We start from the raw sequence: 21101 nt of genomic DNA on the forward strand, positions 1-21101 counted from the left end.
ACAGACCCCCCCCCCAATCACCCCATAAACACTTGTATTACCCTCACAGGGACTACGAGAAGGATTTATTAAGGTGAAAAAGTTACTTAGTTCTGCTTTAAATGAAAGTGTTCACTTTAGATGGAAATGTAACATTTAGCCAGCACGTTTACAGTGTATGCAACTGTTTTGTACAATATTCTTCCTTTTTACCAAAACATCTCAAAATATGATCAAAAAAGTATTTATCAATGAAACTCATAAGATACAAAACTGTTTTGTCCTTATGAAGCCAATAAAACAAATTAACGTTCCATAAAATGAATCTTTGGCTAAACTTAGCATTATGTTTATACTGTATATATTATAACTTTGCTTTTCTGTAATACATTCTTCACTATTTCTGCGTCTTCTTCCTGCCAATTTCAGAGAATTCCTGATCCAGCCTTCGTCCCACAAGTTTTGACAAGCAGACACAATTTATGTGCATTTCGCCCTCTCTCTCCGGAAGAGGCTGTTGAAGAAGAGTTCATACTCCACTCCATTGCTTGGCCAGAAACACCACCTGTAACTTTGAATTTCTCTTTAAAAAATACCACTGATCCATCATGCAGCAAGTTCACCATCCTTCCAAAGGTGGGAGGAGGACAGTGGTCCATAGGGGATCAGCTGGAGGTCAGAATCATAATGAAAGATTACTACTGCCATCCCAAGACCTCAGGAGGAGACGCCCTCCTGGCTCGTCTGCGGAACGAAGCTTTAGACGCAGGTGTGAGTGGGCAGGTGGTGGATCATCTGAATGGGAGCTACACCGCTGTGTTCCCCTTAGTCTGGGAGGGAAGAGCAGACGTTCAGGTAACCCTAAAACATTTATTCTGAGCTGATGCAGATTGGGTGAGGCTGGTGACCTGGGGCCCACTGTCCTCCAGGCCTTGCTGGTGTGTGGGGGGGTCTCGTGTCGGCGAGTGGGTGATCGGGGGTGGCCTCCGTGGGGGGGGGGACTATGCTGGCGGCATTGGTGTGGGGTGGCTTGAGTTTGCCTGCCTATCGGGACATGACTTGTGGAGTGTCCTGTCTCTCTGGGTTGGGGTCGGTGGCGGGGTGCGCTGGGTCCTCGGCTCCTTGGGCTTTCTGCTCTTTCTGCTGGCCTGGCTGCATCTCGGGCCCGGGACAGCGCTTGGGTTCGCATCAGTGGTTCTTGCACCAACTTTGGTGATGGGTGCACTGGAATGTTTTGGACTGAGGGTTAAAACTCGCACTGGGCTTAACTTTAGACACGTTGATCCTAAATACCTGTTTTAAGTTTTACCACTCACTCCTTCCCTCTGTCCACAGCCACCACCATTATACTCAAGCTTCACACTTGTCACCAGACTGGCTTGATTACACAACACAATATGCACAACTACAACATTACCTCTCACTCTCAGTATAAAGCAGCCAACTCTTCCCCACCCTTTCCATTTCCTACCATAACTCCCTCTTCCCGGTTCCTTTCCTCCCACTGTGATGGACTTGCCCCGGCAGCTAGCGTGGGGAGGCCACGACGCTAACACACATGTACACGCACTCACTCAGACCATCTTTTCTTTACCGTTTCGTCCGTTTACCGCTGTCTTCGGGTTTCCTTTCTTTAACCACCGCAGCCGCCATGGGTGCACACTTGGCCGCTGCTCAAGCCTTTTTTCATCCATAGTTTTCTCCGAGTTGCAAACATTTTCTCTAGTATACACCACTCATTTATACACTCACACAGCCAATTCGTGTGGATGCGTCTTGCGCATTATATTGTGTCATATGCAGGGCGCACATGAGTGACATCATGGGATGTCATGTGACTTTCCGTTTTCAATACAGAATTATTTTATTTTTCTCTTTTGGGGGATTTTGAGTCTTTTGTAAATATATTACTGCCTTTAGTTATTTTTGTAATTTTTTTAGAATTAATTGTCTTGGGATTTGATATGTAGAGAGGCTGTTGGTTTTCTTTCCTAAGTGTTTTGAGGGAGGACATTCATGCTATATAAGAGACCTTCACCACCACACAAGTAGTGTGTGTGTAGGAAGGGGAGCTGAGTACATTGCAGGCATCAACTCCTGGAAAAAGACTGAGAAAGCTGGACTGTAAATATTGCACAGAGAACTGCACGTGGATCTGGTGTCAGTAAATACATTTTTTGGACGACCCAGAAGTGAAACCTATTCAGCGTTTGACCTCAGTGTGTGAGGGGGCGCTAGTGCACCATCTATATCTGTTTCACTGCACAGTTCCTCACCCGAGCTAGAGTCACGTGTGAAGCCAGAGCCAATCGCTGCGCACACAGCTACAGTAAGCAGACACGCACTGTAAACACACGAGTGAGAGAGATGAAGATATTTTAGACCGGAGAGGGGGGAGGGGCGTCTGAGCAGCCGCGCTCACACTGATAAACTAGCAAAGCTCTCAAGTCTCACTGATTGGGTCTGATGTGAGTCACTGATGTGCGTGCCTGTGCGAGGCTAAAGCGCGTCAGTGTGTGTGAGCCACACAAACACACACACACCAAACGACAACAAAAATATTAAAATTATTCAAAATACACATAAATATTTATACAAAAAATACACAAAATGACAACAGAAATGCACAAAACTACACCAAAAAGAGTGATCTGATCCAGCCTTACACCCCTGTTTAGGCTCTGAGGTCTGTGGATCAGTATCTGCTGATGGTTCCTCACACTTGTTTTCGGACCAAAGGAAACTGATCTTTCCAGGCTGTTGCTCCCAGGCTTTGGAACCATCTTCCGCTCTCTTTGTGTTCGAGTGACTTTGTTGACACCTTCAAAAGCCAACTTAAGACCTTTAGATTTGTTCAAGCTTTTAATTAGCCTCTCTTGGGATGCTATGCTTAATTTTTTTCATTAACAATTAAAAAAAAAAAACACAACTCAAACTATTTAATAAATGTCGTATGGTTGGTATTTTTTATCTTTTGTAGACATTAACCCTCTTGGAAGATGTCAGATATTCTCAGTGGTGTAAGAAGTTCTTGATTAAAAAAATCACTTGAGGAAAAGTAAATGTTTCAAATCAAAATTATACTTTTAGCTGTAAATGCACCCTATTTCAAAAACACTTATCAGTAAAACAAAATAGTATTTCACACAGATTTGTTTTCATACAAATGAAAGAATTAAATGTCTGGCGTTTTTATTAAGAATTGTGCAGTTGTATCAAACCTGGTCTAATCCAGGTCAGTCATAGTCCGAATGTGCAGTTGGTGATTTTCACACTTTATTATTGAAATGTTTCTGTTCTTTGTTTGATCCATGTGTAATTTGTGGTAATGCATGGAGGCTCCTGACTGCTGGTAGATTTACATTCTACTTTTAAATGTTCGCTTTTTTAAATTTCAATTCACGTTGCCATGTTGGTAGTGAATAAACTCAGATAGGCAAGGAGTTTCTTAAAGAGACAGAGGCGAAATTGAAGCATCATATACAGTGTTGCTACAGAGGGAAATTTTTTTTGATATTTGCTGCATTTTCCAAACAATTTTGGGGAGCATAGTTATTTCAGTATGCTATAGAATGGTACTATGTGCCTGAAAAAAACATGATATCCCCCCTTTAATACAAACTCAGTACCACTGATAAGAGCTTTAATCGGACCATAATAAGAAGACCCAACCTGGTCCGACAGAACACAATCCAAACCTGAATGAAGTTGATGTCTCTTTAAGCCTGAATCGCTTTCAACTCGACACATACATGCGTGTGCAGCAATGATCCGATTTGAGTTGCTTTAATATGAGTTTTATTTACTAGTCCCTCATTCTGCATACAACTATAAACATGACAAGCAGCTTCATGCTTGATACCACACATTATCTGAACTCGGCCCGAGTCCATGGTAAAACAATCAAAATTAAGCCCAAATCCAACCCGGCCAGTGGATCAGGCCGAGTTTGGGCAAATTATTCAAGCTGTACCACTGACACAACTGTTTGTTGTGTCACTGTTTGACTTGTACGTGAATCAACACCTTGTGAATGGGTTTTAATAAAACTTGTTTTGTGTTTCATCAGGTGACTCTAATTCATCCCAGTGAGGCCATCACAGTGCTGAGAAGGCTGAACAATGAAAGCCTTGATAGAGTTTTTTTCCGTAGTGTATTCCGCTCAGGCTCAGTCACAGAAACTTCCATGTGCAATGTATGCCTGCGTCCAACAAACATGCCAGTGTGCAATTACACTGATATCCGCACAGGTGAGCCCTGGTTCTGCCTAAAGCCCAAGAGCCTGAGCTGTAATGCCAGGATTATTCACTCAATGGGTGGATATCTTCCTGCCCTTAAACCTCTGGAGGACAAGCTTTTTAGGTGAGTAAAATTTTTTTTTTCTGCCTATGGCATGTGTGTAATAGTAGAATGCTGAGATTCTATGCATATGTCTTCCTGCAGTGCGTTTAGTCCAGCCACTATTACATAACTGAGGTGGTTACAATTAATTTAGGTTATGCTTAAATGGCAAACAATACAAATGGACACACAAGGTTAGCATGTGGCTTGCTATAAATAAAGATTTCAATTTTAAACCTCTGTGATAGGATAGTGCCTGATGACAACTGGGAATGGCACCAGCAGACCTCCGTCCTAAGAGGGAGCAAGGGGGTCAGGAAATTGATAGATGGGCTTTAAGCCTTGATAAAAGAAAGGGGCAACATATAAAAAAAAAAAAAAAACTCTTCCTCACCCTCCGCGGTGGTCTCTTTTTTTCCCTCCAAGCTCAGGTCCTCTACCAGAGGCCTGGGAGCTTGAGGGTTCTGCGCAGTATCTTTGCTGTTCCTAGAACTGCACTTTTCTGGACCGAGATGTCTGATGTATTTCCTGGGATCTGCTGGAGCCACTCCTCCAGTTTGGGGGTCACTGCCCTGAGTGCCCCAATGACCACGGGCACCACTGATGCCTTCACCCTCCAGGTTTTCTCCAACTCTTCTCTGAGCCCCTGGTATTTCTCGTGTTCCTTTTTCCTGATGTTGAAGTTGCTTGGTATTGCTATGTCGACCATAGCAATATATATATATATATATATATATATATGTGTGTGTTAGGGTTGTCACTTTAACGTGTTCATTGCAATTAATTAATTACAGAAAAAGCCTATAGCACAAATAGCGTGAAACCTTTCTAATTGCACGCGTTCCCGGTATGCCCATCATACTGATGCACCGGCTACAATGGTAGGACCTGAGGAGAAGTCTTTGTGCGCAATAAATTAAGTTAATTAAAAAAAAAAACACTCACGCACACACACACACCAAATGGAAAACTAAAGCCCAGTTGTGTGAAAATTGTGCAAGAAAGTGTTTGTGGATAAGCGGAGGTCTTCTTTATCCAGCCTTTCAGCAGAGATTGTCCACCTCAATGCTAACTATGTAGCAGCTAGCACAGACAGCGGCCCTATGGACACTACAATTTCCAGATGCTTGAAGGTGCCATGTTCATCTGTTCAACAATTCCACGCAAGCATAAACATCATGGGAATGTCCAGCCATCACACAGCTCAGGAAGGAGACGGGCTCTGAGATCCAGAGAATAACGTGTTTTGGTCTGAAATGTGCAAATCAACCCCAGAACAAAAGCTAAAGACCTTGTGAAGATGCTGGCTGAAGCTGGTAAGAAAGTGTCATTATCCACAGTGAAACTAGTCCTGCACCGATATGGGCTGAAAGGCTACTCAGCGAGGAAGAAGCCATTACTCCTAAAGAAACATAAAAAAGGCAGATAACAGTTTGCAAAAAGACACCAAGACAAAGACCTTAACTTCTGGAGACATGTCCTGTGGTCTGATGAAACTAAAATGGAGCTGTTTGGCCATAATGACCACTGTTACATTTGGAGGAAAAAGACCAGAGAACACCATACCAACTATAAAGCACGGAGGTGGCAGCATCATGTTGTGGGGTTGTTTTGCTGCAGCAGGAACTGGTGCTCTTCATAAAAATGACGGCATCAAGAAGAAAGAACATTATGTGGAAATGTTAAGGCAACATCTCAAGACATCAGCCAGGAAGCTAAACTTTTGCACAAGTATACTGCCAAAATAGTTCAGAAGTGGCTTGAGGACAACAAAGTCATTGGCCACTTTGATCCACAGAGCAGAAGAGATAGGAACTAATCACCGGTAAATAAAGCCCAGTAAAACTCCAGAAAACAATCACCAGGAATAAAAATTTGCTCCCTCGTAAAGATAGTAGCTCTAACAACTGGTAAAATGATAAACTTGGTGATATTACAGCCTGTACATGCAGTACGGGGACGCATTTACTCCGGGTACGAGTGCCAGCCGTCCGGTGAAGCCTGACCCATTTACCAAGGTCCGTGTGTGTCTCTGTAAAAGTCCCCATGTTTATGCTTCCGTCCATCCACTCTTTTCATCATATCTTGTCTTTTAAGGCTCTTATTAAATAGTCTCGGCTGGAGAATTAAAATCGGAATAAACCAGCCACTTAATTCGGAATTAAATAAGCATTTGGAATTAAGTGTTTCTATGGTCAGTTTATAGAGGAATTAACTTTTATTCTGCTTTAAAAATGAATTAAACCTCCCATGTAAACTTAGCCAATGTGTGAGTGGCCATCACAAAGCCCTGATCTGAATCCCATGGAAATTTGTGGGGAGATCTGAAAAGGCAAGTGCGAGTGAGGCAACGACAAATCTAACTCAGTTACACCAGTTCTGTCCAGTGGACAGAAAGAGAAGAACAGGATAGAGAGATAGAACATCAGAGTGTCCCAGACTAGTTGAGCCGTGAACCACAGATAAAGAATTGCCATCATCAGCTTCACGACACCTGAAACAGAAAAAAGAGAAAAGGGCGAGGAGAAGACACAAACTGCAGAAAAACATGATACAGTTTTATCAGATCTGCCTACATGGAAAAACCTGGGGCCTCATGTACAAAGACTTCAGTGAAAAATGGTGTGAAAAAAAGGTCTCAATCCAGAGACAGGTGTACGCGCGTAAAAATTCAGATCTTTAAATCTGTGCGTAGGACTAGATCCATGCACCGATCCTTTGAATATTTAAATCGGCATGGATGTGAGCTCACAAATGTTCATGCCCACATTTACATATGCAAATCATATTGAAATATCGGCATCCGGATTCCCCTCAGCGTGATAAGAAAAGGCTGCACTCTCACCACCAGTACAGAAAAGAAAAGATATTTTTTAAACATTATTAGACCAACAGTAACATGTATGATGGAGATGATTTAACAGTGAAGATACTTGAATTAATATAAACAAATGTAGACACACAGTTTGCTGAATGCTTGACTGTGCGTGTGTTAAGAAGTGGGAAGCAGATTAAGGAAAAGATGGAAAATGATATACTGTATACTACTACTATAATAATAATAATAATAATCGCAAATCATGACATTCTGATTACTCACATCAGGCTTAAAATGTTTGTGCAATAAACAGGCTGTGAATTTGTATCAGGTAAATGTGACTCAGTGGAAAACGTTTAGGTATTAAAGTCTATAAGTGAAGTCCTTTTCCCAATACGTCTATCAACAACCTCGCTGCCTTCGCCTGATATAAAAAACACTGCTGATCACCTGTAGGAGATCCCAACTCACAGAGTTCTGACAGGTAGTGAACAACATGTGACTCAGGGTGTACTCACACTGGTAACCAGGGCCGTTCCTAACCAGCTCTGTACATGTGTGAAACCATGGGGGGCCATTGTCTGGCCTGCGTAGGTGTGAACTGCACCACAGGGGGGTTAACGGGCCGATGGTCCTGCTAGAAGAGGTGGTCCAAACACTGTGCTAGACTGGCACGGTTGGCCGCGCATGTGCACACACAACTCGACTCGCGCGCAAAATGTGATGACGTTAGTAACGCTTTACGGCACATAAACATCCACATTCCACAATGATAGCGGTGTCAGAAGTGCTCGTTAGCTGATATATATGAACAACACCACAGAGAACTCATGGAGGAAGAGGACAACATGACCGTCAGGACTTCTCTTTGTTCAGCCGACAGCGGGACAGTAACGGAGTGTAGCAGCTCATCATCAGGTCTATCCGGGTATTTCCGAGGGTATAAATATACATATAAACACATATTACTGGTATATTAACCCATAGAAACCAGAAAAAATGGAAATTGGACATTGTACTGCTGCTAATGTATAAATAATATAAATATATATATATATGGTGTTTCAGTGTTCTGGGACACATACTCACTAACTCTGTAGAATGAAAACAAAGTGTATTGTATTAATTTATTCATTTAAATGTAACCATAAACAGAACATCACAAATACAAGCCCAAATAAATGAAATGTCTGAAAGAAAGGTAATAATTTTCCAAACAAAAATCAATAAGCCAGAAATAAAGTGCAACCTTTTGCAAAATGTAACATGAACCTTAAAAACAAAACATTTAAACATTGGAAGTACAAGGATGGGAATATTATGACAGCAGAACCTGGAACAAGACTGTAAACTATTTATTTATTTTAATCTTATTTTATTTCTCTTCTTAGGTCGTGTCGTGTTAGTGAACATGTGATAATACCAATTATCAGTATGTGGAGTTCCTGTTAGTCCTGCACAACTATAATGAATTGATCAGAAATCTACACGTGTCCTGTTCTCATAATACCAGTAATATGTTACACATTTACAGCCGTAAAATGTCCCATTTCTATATTTTTATGTGTTATATATGTGTTAATATACCAGTAATGTGTTTATATGCATGTTTATACCCTCAAAATTACCATGGAATTTTGGGTTTTACTCAAACCCCTCATCATCACGTCTCTGCAGAAGAAGACCCTCCACTGCACCTCAGCACTTTAACAACTCACTAATTTCATAATTTAAATAAACTATTTCTACCTTTGTTTTTCTGTTTACATGTCGTTTGCTTTGTATTTAATAAAATAGTTTCTCTAACAGTTAAATCTACACATTTATACTGTATATAATACACATACAGGATGATGTGTAACAATAATCAGTAAAATTAGCTGTAAACACATTTTGTAGAACTAAATATAAAGTTATGATGTGAACAGAAAGAAAGGAAGACGAGCCAGATAATTATAAACTATAGAATATAATACAATCATAACTTTTAATCATTAATATGACTCTTCTCAAAACAACAAACTTTGATATCTTTGTCACACAATATCTAAGCTTCCAGTGAATAATTTACAAAAAAAAAAAAATAAAGTTCACTGATGACATTGAGATCTCAACGTCACCATCAGTGGTTATTATTATTATTATTATTATTATTATTATTATTATTATTATTATTATTATTATTATTATTATTATTGTATGAAGCCAACATTACTGTAGCTCTGCACATCATTGTTGTCCTGTTAAAGTATTTTTATACAAAGACTTAAAAACAATCTGAAATTAGTGCTGACTCAGTAAATCACCTTTATTATGCATTATAACAATCTGTTCCTTAAGTCTGTAAATTATTGAAACAATTAAAAACATCTAAAAAATAAAATGAAATAATCATTTAATATACATTTCAATAAATAAGTGCATCCCATTCTGTCTGTTGTCTGTAGAAGTGATGGGTCTAGACCTGATGATGAAACTAGGATCAGCTCATGGTTTTAATGTCCAGGGAGGGGCGTGGCCACTCTGTATGGACTTAAAGAAGAAGAAATAAAAGAAGAGTTAGATAATGTCATGTTCATCAAAAGGAAAACTGAAAGTGATGGAGATAAATATGATCAGATGGACACAGACACACAAAGTTTAAACAAACACACAAATATTCTGTCCTAAACTGTCTCACACATTAAAATCATCTATTTACACTTATATTAATGTACACAAAGACTAGCTCCACAAAATCAGAACATTTATTGATCTATAAATTAAACTGATCTTACCTTTATAGGCTCAGTTTCCTCCTTTGTTTTTAAATCCATTTGAACCTCCATTCATGGTGGTTTTTATCATCAGAGAGTCTTTCATTTTTAATAAATCCACCGTTATTTGGTCTGTTTTAATCTTTCTTTCTCACTCACTTGGTTCTCTCTGTTCCTTGTGTCGATTTCATCAAAACAAAGCAGCATCTTTAATGTTTCCGTTACGTGTGAGTAAAATTACCACAATGTACCGACACTGGCTGTAAAGAGCAACTTCTTATCTTTCATAAACTGGTGGAATTTCTCTGATAGAACAAATATGAGCAGAGTTACAGTTATTTAAATTAACATGATGCGTTCAGGGGCCCTGGGAAACCCAGTCCGTGAAAAGAGCACGTGTCTGGGTAAATCTTGGTTTATAGTTACCCTACGCAACAGAAAATATGAAATTAACAGAATGTACCGTCAACAACAAACCCAGAGTCGCTTAATGGTGACGTAACGCCATACGTGTGTCATAAATTAACGTGATGATGTGTTTCTCTGTGGGAACCGAGTTGAGCTGGTGATCACGTCCGTTCTACCGTGTCAGGGAGGGGGGACAGGGAGGGAGGGGGGATTCCTGCTGTGAGCTTGGAACGGCCCCAGTTACCAGTGTGAGTTCACCCTCAGATTAGACATAAAAAATGCACTGTAAAAAATGTGTAAATGATACAACAGCAGCTCAGAGGTTCATGTGTTAATGTATTGTATTATTTTAGTAGTGTGCCAAATAAATCCTTAGAATCTAAAGCATCAACTAGCCCTGGTAAATCCTCGGAAACATACAGTCATTAAGGAAGAAAATCGATGAGCTTCAAGCGTGTGTTAAGTACACGACAGAATATAAAAATGCCTGTGTGATCGCGCTGACAGAGACTTGGCTTACAGAGCGCGATCTGAGCCGGAACTATGAAATCGATGGCTTTGTCCAGCCTATTTGGCTGGACCATGACGTACAGCTGACTGGCAAATCACAGGGAGGGGGCGTGTGCTTGTATTTAATTCGCACTGGTGTACAACTGTCATAGTTAGGGAAGCTATTTGCGGCCTCGACATTAAGCTTTTGTCAGTTTCTCTGTGCCCCTTTTATCTTCCACTAGAAATCCCATAAATATTTATGACATTGACCCAAGAGCTAACATGGTGAATGCAACATTCACAATTGTCAAACTTATGCATAGTTTGCAAAGCATTTCCCCTGATGCTCCAAATTTTATACTTGGTGATGATAATTATTGTTGCCTTAAGAGGCCTATTGCTCATTTTTACCAGTATGTTAAATGCCCTACAAGGTATGGTAAAGTGCTGGTTATGTGCTATGCCCTGACTTAGTGTTGTTTGGTGCATGATAAGAGTACATGAACAAAAGCTAATAAGCAATAAAAAAAACAACTAATGAAGTTAGAATTTATATGGTTGAAATGAAAAAAAAAAAAAAAAAAACATTCAGTTTGCTTCTTCTCCAACATAATAAACCAAAAAGGATCAAATACAATAAACAGGAACTGATTCCTTGTGAAAACTATATTTGTATGTATTTTCTGGGTGATGTCACTGGTGTTTTATGGGATTGGATGTGATCCCTCCCTTTGGCTTTGTCCCCTGGGGTGCACCTTCACCGGGGAGGTCACTGATGTGGTGGGCCGGGTCGGGCTCCCTCCGAGGTTCACTTGAGGCGACCTTGTGGGCCGGTGTATGGCATGTGCAGCATCAGTGGGCAATACTATAGGGCCTCGCCCGTGCCGGGGCCTCTCTTAGGGTTGCGCTGGTTGGCGTGTGGGGGTGCGGCCTGTGGCTTCTGGCCTGGCTGATCCGCTATTTTTTAAGGCATTTCAGAATAGCAGGAGGATGCCCTTCTATGTCTTTTTGTTTGAAAAAGTAGAATGTAACATCATCTTAGACTATGGATCGGTTTGGCAGAAACAATCAGAATGTCCTCTTCAACCGCAAAAATCATCTCTTCCATCCACTTCCTCAGACTTACAATGGTACAGTGCTGTTTAAAACAGACAAGTATTGTCATCCATTATTAACGCCAGCTTCCATGAACTCATATCCTGCTAGTTGTTTATACCAGTTGCAACCATTCATTGGTGATGTTTTGCTTCTTAAAGCAGACCCATACGTACTCTAGAATTATGTTGCCACCATTGTTTTTAATTATATTACATATGGTTAAATGATGTGATATCCAGCTTCTCCTCAGAACAAACAAGTAAAAAATGTAGCTCTGTTACATTCTTACACTTACAAAATCATGTTCCAAATTAAATGTTTGTTTAATATAGGTTTGGAAATGCTTTTAACTGTTCATTTGATTTTATGTTTTCTTTCAGTAAGGTCAACATGAAAGTCCCTATCCTTGCATCTGGATCATCATATATCACAGTGTTACCAAACACAAAAGGTTTGTAAGAGATTCTGCTTTAAGGTGATGAAGCATCGTTCTTTTTCTTTCTCACCCCCAAATTCCACTGGATGTGTAAGTCCTGCATATCTGCATGCGTAACAGCAATGGAGCTGATAAATGCTTATATTTAGCATTTAAAAATGTGATAATTTATTCCAGTTTTTGTTGACAAAAACTCAAAACTGTTTTTTTTTTGTGTTAGTTTTTTAACATTAATTTAGGTCAATAAATACTTGAAATTGGAATGAAAGTTTAGAAGTTGTATTGAAAGTGTATCCATATGTTAAAAGAGTGTGTGGCTCCTTTAACTCACTCAGTGCCATTGACGAGATAATTCGTCATTTGCGTTTTATCACAGAGATTACTAGAATACACCCTGGCAGAGGTCCCTCATCAATATCTAAACTGTAGGGTGATGTAGTGACCAACTGTGCCCTGAAGGTGGCAGCAGCGCAGATACAAAATACAGTAAACCTCTGAGACAGATAGCAAAATAATAGGTCACATGTAGGTGGTAGCAGCGCACCTTTGGATGCAGAGCTCTGAAGGAGAGGAAAGGAGTTTACGAGGAAGGAAATAGAGCCACGAGAGATGATGTCAAAGTTCCCATCAGCGCACACCCGACCAGAGCATGTGTGGAACTTTTGTGGACTCTTGTAGAGTGTGGCGATGGTGAGATAAAACAATAAAAAAAAACAAGGCAAGCAGTGACACTCGGCATGTTTGAATACAAAATTTTTGGAAAATGCTCCCATTTGCACATACAAACTTTCATTTGCGTCAAATGTGAATCAGTGGTTAAACTCCCAGCTCTAAATCAGCTCAATGTGGAAATACAAAAATTGGCACGTTAGCGCCCCCTACAGAGTAAAGAAAATGTAATATTGGGGGAAAAAAAAAATCTAAACTTTTTTATCGTGTTATTTTGTATCGTGATACTCTCCATTTTGCGTTAATAAAAAAGGCAAAGGCGGCACGTCAAATTATATATCTAAATATTTTTTTCTTTGTTCTTAACACTCAAGATGAAACTTTTTTATGAATTAATATTTTAAATACAAATATTGTTAACATAACTAATTGTTCATTAAACTAGTTTATCAAAGGAATTTATTTTGTATTCCGAATTTTTACTGAGTATGTTTCTGCTGAACCCCAGAGACTGACTCACTGAAACCACTAGAGTTTGATTAAACACCTGTTTTTCTGTCTTTTGAGTTTCTACAGAAACTCTTCATTAATTTTGTCCCCAATATAAATTACCAAATGTTCTTTGCACAACAATTACTACTTGAATGGTTTTATATTCAATATTCCTGCACTTGCTTCTCAGCATTATTGACTTCCATAGCCATGATTAAGTTATGAGAGATTTTAAACATTAAAACCTTTTTTTTTTTTACTTCTTCACATGCTGTCAAAGGTCAACACTACAAGAAGTGCAATCATTTTAAGACAGCGATGCATGTTTTGTTCAAGGACCTCTTGTCATGCATTTTTGAATAAACAAACAATAAATCAATCTGTTTCATAAACAACAATTTCAGATTTATTTAAACTTAAAATAAATATGAAAGTAAAAATAAATCTAAGTAAAAAAGTCTTAAAAGACCAGCAGCCGATGACATTTGACCCTCCTGCTTCCCGTAGCAGCTCAGAGCTTTGTTTGTTTACAACATGGCGGACACTGCAGGCACTCCGTAGTCTCATAAGTCTGTTGTTTGTAGTGATGCACCGATAAAACAAGCCGACTGGAACAGAGAACGAGCAAACCCTGCGCTCAGTGTGCACTTGTCTGGATATAAAGCGGTGGATTGAGCGGTTGTTGTGATAATCTACTCGCCCTCCTCCCCGCGACAAAATCACCATCCACCGGCCACGGAAGCACATAGACGATCAGTGAAGGTGGAGTTACGTTGTTAGAGGCTTTAAATGCCATAATCTACGCTGTTGGACTTTTAAATGCTTTTAATCCATATGGATCCTTTTAATCTCTCCTACCTGTTGTTTAACTCAGGATGTACTCACACTGGTAACCAGGGCCGTTCCTAACCAGCTCTGTACATGTGTGAAACCATGGGGGGCCATTGTCTGGCCTGCGTAGGTGTGAACTGCACCACAGGGGGGTCAACGGCCCGATGGTCCTGCTAGAAGAGGTGGTCCAAACACTGTGCTAGACTGGCACGGTTGGCCGCGCATGTGCACACACAACTCGACTCGCGCGCAAAATGTGATGACGTTAGTAACGCTTTACGGCACATAAACATCCACATTCCGCAATGATAGCGGTGTCAGAAGTGCTCGTTAGCTGATATATATGAACAACACCACAGAGAACTCATGGAGGAAGAGGACAACATGACCGTCAGGACTTCTCTTTGTTCAGCCGACAGCGGGACAGTAACGGAGTGTAGCAGCTCATCATCAGGTCTATCCGGGTATTTCCGAGGGTATAAATATACATATAAACACATATTACTGGTATATTAACCCATATAATCCAGAAAATATGGAAATGGGACATTTTACTGCTGCTAATGTATAAATAATATAAATATATATATATATATGGTGTTTCAGTGTTCTGGGACACATACTCACTAACTCTGTAGAATGAAAACAAAGTGTAGTGTATTAATTTATTCATCTAAATGTAACCATAAACAGAACATCACAAATACAAGCCCAAATAACTGAAATGTCTGAAAGAAAGGTCATAATTTTACAAACAAAAATCAATAAGCCAGAAATAAAGTGCAACCTTTTGCAAAATGTAACATGAACCTTAAAAACAAAACATTTAAACATTGGAAGTACAAGGATGGGAATATTATGACAGCAGAACCTGGAACAAGACTGTAAACTATTTATTTATTTTTAATCTTATTTTATTTCTCTTCTTAGGTCGTGTCGTGTTAGTGAACATGTGTTAATACCAATTATCAGTATGTGGAGTTCCTGTTAGTCCTGCACAACTATAATGAATTGATCAGAAATCTACACGTGTCCTGTTCTCATAATACCAGTAATATGTTACACATTACAGCCGTAAAATGTCCCATTTCTATATTTTTTGGTTTATATGTGTTAATATACCAGTAATGTGTTTATATGCATGTTTATATCCTCAAAATTACCATGGAATTTTGGGTTTTACTCAAACCCCTCATCATCACGTCTCTGCAGAAGAAGACCCTCCACTGCACCTCAGCACTTTAACAACTCACTAATTTCATAATTTAAATAAACTATTTCTACCTTTGTTTTTCTGTTTACATGTCGTTTACTTTGTATTTAATAAAATAGTTTCTCTAACAGTTAAATCTACACATTTATACTGTATATAATACACATACAGGATGATGTGTAACAATAATCAGTAAAATTAGCTGTAAACACATTTTGTAGAACTAAATATAAAGTTATGATGTGAACAGAAAGAAAGGAAGACGAGCCAGATAATTATAAACTTTAGAATATAATACAATCATAACTTTTAATCATAAATATGATTCTTCTCAAAACAACAAACTTTGATATCTTTGTCACACAATATCTAAGCTTCCAGTGAATAATTTACAAAACAATAAAAAATAAAGTTCACTGATGGTGACATTGAGATCTCAACGTCACCATCAGTGGTTATTATTATTATTATTATTATTATTATTATTGTATGAAGCCAACATTACTGCAGCTCTGCACATCATTGTTGTCCTGTTAAAGTATTTTTATACAAAGACTTAAAAACAATCTGAAATTAGTGCTGACTCAGTAAATCACCTTTATTATACATTATAACAATCTGTTCCTTAAGTCTCTAAATTATTGAAACAATTAAAAACATCTAAAAAATAAAATGAAATAATCATTTAATATACATTTCAATAAATAAGTGCATCCCATTCTGTCTGTTGTCTGTAGAAGTGATGGGTCTAGACCTGATGATGAAACTAGGATCAGCTCATGGTTTTAATGTCCAGGGAGGGGCGTGGCCACTCTGTATGGACTTAAAGAAGAAGAAATAAAAGAAGAGTTAGATAATGTCATGTTCATCAAAAGGAAAACTGAAAGTGATGGAGATAAATATGATCAGATGGACACACACACACAAAGTTTAAACAAACACACAAATATTCTGTCCTAAACTGTCTCACACATTAAAATCATCTATTTACACTTATATTAATGTACACAAAGACTAGCTCCACAAAATCAGAACGATATTCCAACTTCTTATCTTTCATAAACTGGTGGAATTTCTCCAACAGAACAAATATGAGCAGAGTTACGGTCATTTAAATTAACGTGATGCGTTCAGGGGCCCTGGGAAACCCAGTCCGTGAAAAGAGCACGTGTCTGGGTAAATCTTGGTTTATAGTTACCCTACGCAACAGAAAATATGAAATTAACAGAATGTACCGTCAACAACAAACCCAGAGTCGCTTAATGGTGACGTAACGCCATACGTGTGTCATAAATTAACGTGATGACGTGTTTCTCTGTGGGAACCGAGTTGAGCTGGTGATCACGTCTGTTCTACCGTGTCAGGGAGGGGGGACAGGGAGGGGGGGATTCCTGCTGTGAGCTTAGAACGGCCACAGTTACCAGTGTGAGTTCACCCTTAGTGATTTAAAACTGACAGCTAGTCTATACCTCCATTTTAAAGTGTATCTCACATTTTAAAGCACATGTATTCAGTGTTGTATGATCTATCATGTAGAACATCATACATAATAACACTGTTTAATTTGAGCAACTTTACTCTGTCATTCTTTAAATTACAGTGGGAGCTGAACATTTCAAGCTGCATTTGGGATTTATTTTGGCAGGTCCATAATACAGCTTTAGAAACTTGTGTTACAGAAATGAGAACTAATAACACTTAGATTGGTACATTTGTTTTCATTCCTTATTTGTGAAGCGGCAAGAATCTCAAACTCTGTCACCCTTTAATAAAGTGTTTCTTACACTTCCTGAGGGAGGGCTGGTGATGGTCACAATTACACGATGAAATAATTTTTTGGTAATGTTTGAGTTGTTGTATCTCTCTTTGTTTCTCTTTTTCAGGTCAAGTAATGATGAATAGCACTAAAGTAAAGTTTCGACCCTCTGGATTCTACTACAAGGGAGTTTGGAAATCTCTTGGTGGTACACAAGTTTACCAGTTTGATACCCAATCCATCATTCAGTGTCTAAGTGGGAAAGTGGTCCATTTTTATGGAGATTCCACCATCAGGCAGTGGTTTGAATACCTCAACAAAGCACTCCCAGGTAGGTTGTCACTGGATAAAACATTCACAAAGTTTTCACAGCACAACACTTGTTCCACATTTTGTTGTGTGACAGCCATTATTTCAAATATGAAATACTTAGTTTTTGACCTAAACATTTTACACAGAAAACCCCATATTTACAATTTAAAAAGGCATAATAACTAAGGCATAATTTTGAGCTTAGCTTCATCGTTTTTCCACCAGTCCTGCATGAAATATTTCCAGCTTATTTTGGGTTCAACTCTGGGAATGTAAAGTGTTTAGTTATAATTTGGAAGAGCATGCATTCTTATATAAAAGTTCCCACAGTGGCCTGTGAGAGCACAGACGGCATATTGAGTCAAAGGAATTGTAAACTTCTGAAACAGGATTTACAGCAGCTTCCCATCTAACTTTCCCATTTCTAAATTTCCCTCAAAAAGGAATGAGTGAACCTGCCCAGAGAAGCTCAATGCATCATTTTCAAGAAGACTTTCATTGTTTCCAAAAATGTATCAAAGCATTGAGCAAACTTTTTGAATATTTATGTATATGTTTTCTAAAAAATGTCAAATTGAAAAAGTATTTTAAGAAAGAAAAAAGAATGTCTGGGAAAATTTTAAAGGCTTTATCATCACAAAATGTTCATGTGATCTGCTGTGAATACTTTTCAGATGCACTTGTTTCCTCAAATTTAACAGAAAAAATGTTCAGACTTATCTTCATTGTTTTCTTGCTGTATTGCTTTTAGATCTCAAGGAGTTTAACCTTCACACTCCAGAGAGGTCCAGTCCATATGTGTCCCTGGACTATAAGAACAACATCCTGCTCACATACCACTGTCATGGTCTTCCTATTCGGATTCGACCTATCCCAATTAGTCAGTTGCGTTACATTGCCAATGAACTGGACAACATTCATGGAGGTTCCAACACTGTTATTGCTTTTACTGTCTGGGCACACTTTGGAAATTTTCCAATGGAATTCTACATACGGCGTTTATTGAGTATCCGTAGTGCAGTGCTGAGACTGTTGGCAAGAGCTCCAGATACTTTGGTGGTGATAAGAACTGGAAACCTTAAATCTTATGATGTTAATGGGGCTATAAATAATGGTGACTGGTACGCGCTACAGCGTGATAGAGCACTCAGGGAGGTGTTTAAAGGCATGAATGTAGATCTAGTGGATGCCTGGGAGATGACTCTAGCTCACCGCCTACAACACAATCTGCACCCAGCTCCTCCAATCATTAAGAATATGATAAATGTTCTGTTATCCTACATATGCCCCAAACACAAGTAGATGTATGATTTTACTACTTTGGAAAAATATAGACAAAGTGAGCAACAAAGAGATTGGAACATTGACAGAAGGAAAAAGTGCAGGAATCCTGATGCCCAGTGGAGACTACAGGTAACTGCAGGGATGAGTTGTCTTAAACACATAAAATTGACAGTCTGAACATAGGAGAAACAAGTCCAAACTACATCCAAATAAAACAGTGTTTAAGATTCCAAATAAGTGAGCCAGGGGTCAGTTACAGAGCCTCTTGTTTAACCTATAGTTCACACATATGCATCTTGCTGGAATCAATTATTTATTGAAAAAGGACTATAAACTTTTAATATCACATGTTAAATGCTTTAATACACATCACCAACAAGAAAGCCAAGACTGCAGTCATATTAGAACACCCCAGGGGATGTAGTGTTTTAAACTCACTTAAACACTCAAGGTACCATTAAAAAAACTCACACATAAACCACTAGGGACCAGAAATGGTCTCACTCAAATAATAGTTAAAAGAATATATATATAAAAATATATATATATATTTTTTTTTCAACACAATCTATTCATCTACTTTAGATATAACCATAGATATAAAGATTTAAATATATATATATATATATATATATATTTTTTTAGGCCTTTTTTGTCATAGGAACACTTTGTTTCTAGGGAAAACACAAAATATGCAATATTTTCACAATAAGAGTTTCAAAGTGGAATATAAATGATCAATGACATAAGGTTGAACACTGATTCAGGAAAAGTATTTGTTCTCATTCTATTGGATCTAAGTCTGCATTTGACACTGTAGATCATACAATTTTGTTGCACAGATTGTAAACATGGGTTGGACTAAATGTTAAAGTAATGGTTTAAGTTTTATTGGAGGATCAAAGTTATTTTGTAAACATTGTAAACTTTGAATCTGACAGATTACCAATGTCCTGTGGGGTTCCTCAGGGATCTGTTCTTGGACCTCTTCTGTTTAGCCTTTATATGCTTCCTTTAGGACACATTTTACACAACTGTAAGGTTGATTATCAGAGCTACGCAGATGACACACAACTATATCTATCACTGAACCCAGATGACTATGGTCCCATTGAGGTGTTGTGTGACTGCTTAGAAAAAGTAAACTGCTGGATGAGTGAAAACTTCCTTCAACTAAACCATGACAAGATGGAGGTGATTGTCTTTGGTAACAATGAAAAGAGGACTACTGTCAGCAAGTATCTGAGTCTGGATCTTTAGAAGATAAAGACCAAGTCAAAAACCTTGGTGTTCTGATTGACTCAGATCTTACATTCAGCATCAGATCAAATCTATCACAAAAACATCTTCTACCACCTAAAGAACATCTCCAGAGTGAAAGGTTTAATGACTCAGAAAGATCAGGAGAAACTGGTCCATGCTTTTATCTCCAGCAGACTGGACTATTGTAATGGTCTTCATCAAACATCTACAGCTGGTTCAGAACGCTGCAGCTCAGGTCTGAACCAGAACAAAGAGGTCAGAACACATTACACTGGCTCCCAGTCAGCCTCAGAGGAGACTGTAAAGTTCTGCTGCTGGTTATAAATGTGTGAATGGGTTTGGTCCAGAATACATCAGTGAGATGTTAGTCAGGTATGAACCCAGCAGGTCTCTGAGATCTATGGACACAGGTCAGATAGTGGAGCCCAGAGCTCACAGTAACCATGGTGATGCTGTGTTTAGTTGTTATGCTGCAAAGAAGTGGAACAAACTGCAGCAGAGCTGAAGTCAGTTTTTAATGTGAACATTTTTAAATCAAAGTTAAAGGAACTTTTTTTCTCTACTGTGTAAGATTGTAGGGAACCAAACCACATCAAGCCTAAAGACCCTCTTCCTAGCAGGAATTAACCAAGGAGCCTGTTTCTTTATCACGAACTGTTTACACAATAACTGCCCCAGCAACTTTGAGGTGCATAGCTAACCCCACTATGCGGCCTTTGAACCCAATACCGTAGCCGAAAAGACTGACCCAACTCTTTGAAATATTCAGTACAAACTCTTTTTACGACTCCACACGGGGGAAGAACATCCGTCTTCTCCCTCCTTTACAAACAGATACTTTTGGGATGCTGTAAGATCACAGAACTGTCCTAATGACCCTCTGACCCCCTGTGGTGAGATGTCACAGAAGGACACTTTCCAGGCTCCTTCTCTGAGATGTGTCCCAGTGAAGA

The 21101-nt window shown here is 38.9% G+C and overlaps 1 protein-coding gene across 1 annotated transcript; it reads left to right on the forward strand.

Moving 5' to 3' along the window:
- Window positions 1-397: 397 nt before the first annotated feature.
- Window positions 398-19368, forward strand: LOC114469074 (NXPE family member 3-like). The gene is made up of 6 exons (XM_028456334.1): window positions 398-615; window positions 694-834; window positions 4049-4341; window positions 12273-12343; window positions 17417-17620; window positions 18353-19368. The coding sequence occupies exons 3-6, from the start codon at window positions 4166-4168 to the stop codon at window positions 18901-18903; spliced, it is 1002 nt and encodes a 333-aa protein (XP_028312135.1). The 5' UTR covers window positions 398-615; window positions 694-834; window positions 4049-4165; the 3' UTR covers window positions 18904-19368.
- The last annotated feature ends 1733 nt before the right edge of the window (window positions 19369-21101 follow it).

Source organism: Gouania willdenowi, chromosome 8 (genome assembly GCF_900634775.1).
Source record: "Gouania willdenowi chromosome 8, fGouWil2.1, whole genome shotgun sequence".
In the NCBI taxonomy this organism is placed as follows: Eukaryota; Metazoa; Chordata; class Actinopteri; order Blenniiformes; family Gobiesocidae; genus Gouania; species Gouania willdenowi.

Excerpts from the sequence above, each read along its gene's own strand:
- LOC114469074 (XM_028456334.1), top strand. The coding sequence starts at position 4,166 with ATGTGCAATGTATGCCTGCGTCCAACAAACATGCCAGTGTGCAATTAC. Across the intron at positions 12,344-17,416 it reads AGTGTTACCAAACACAAAAG|GTCAAGTAATGATGAATAGC; the intron begins GTTTGTAAGAGA and ends TCTCTTTTTCAG. Across the intron at positions 17,621-18,352 it reads CCTCAACAAAGCACTCCCAG|ATCTCAAGGAGTTTAACCTT; the intron begins GTAGGTTGTCAC and ends TATTGCTTTTAG.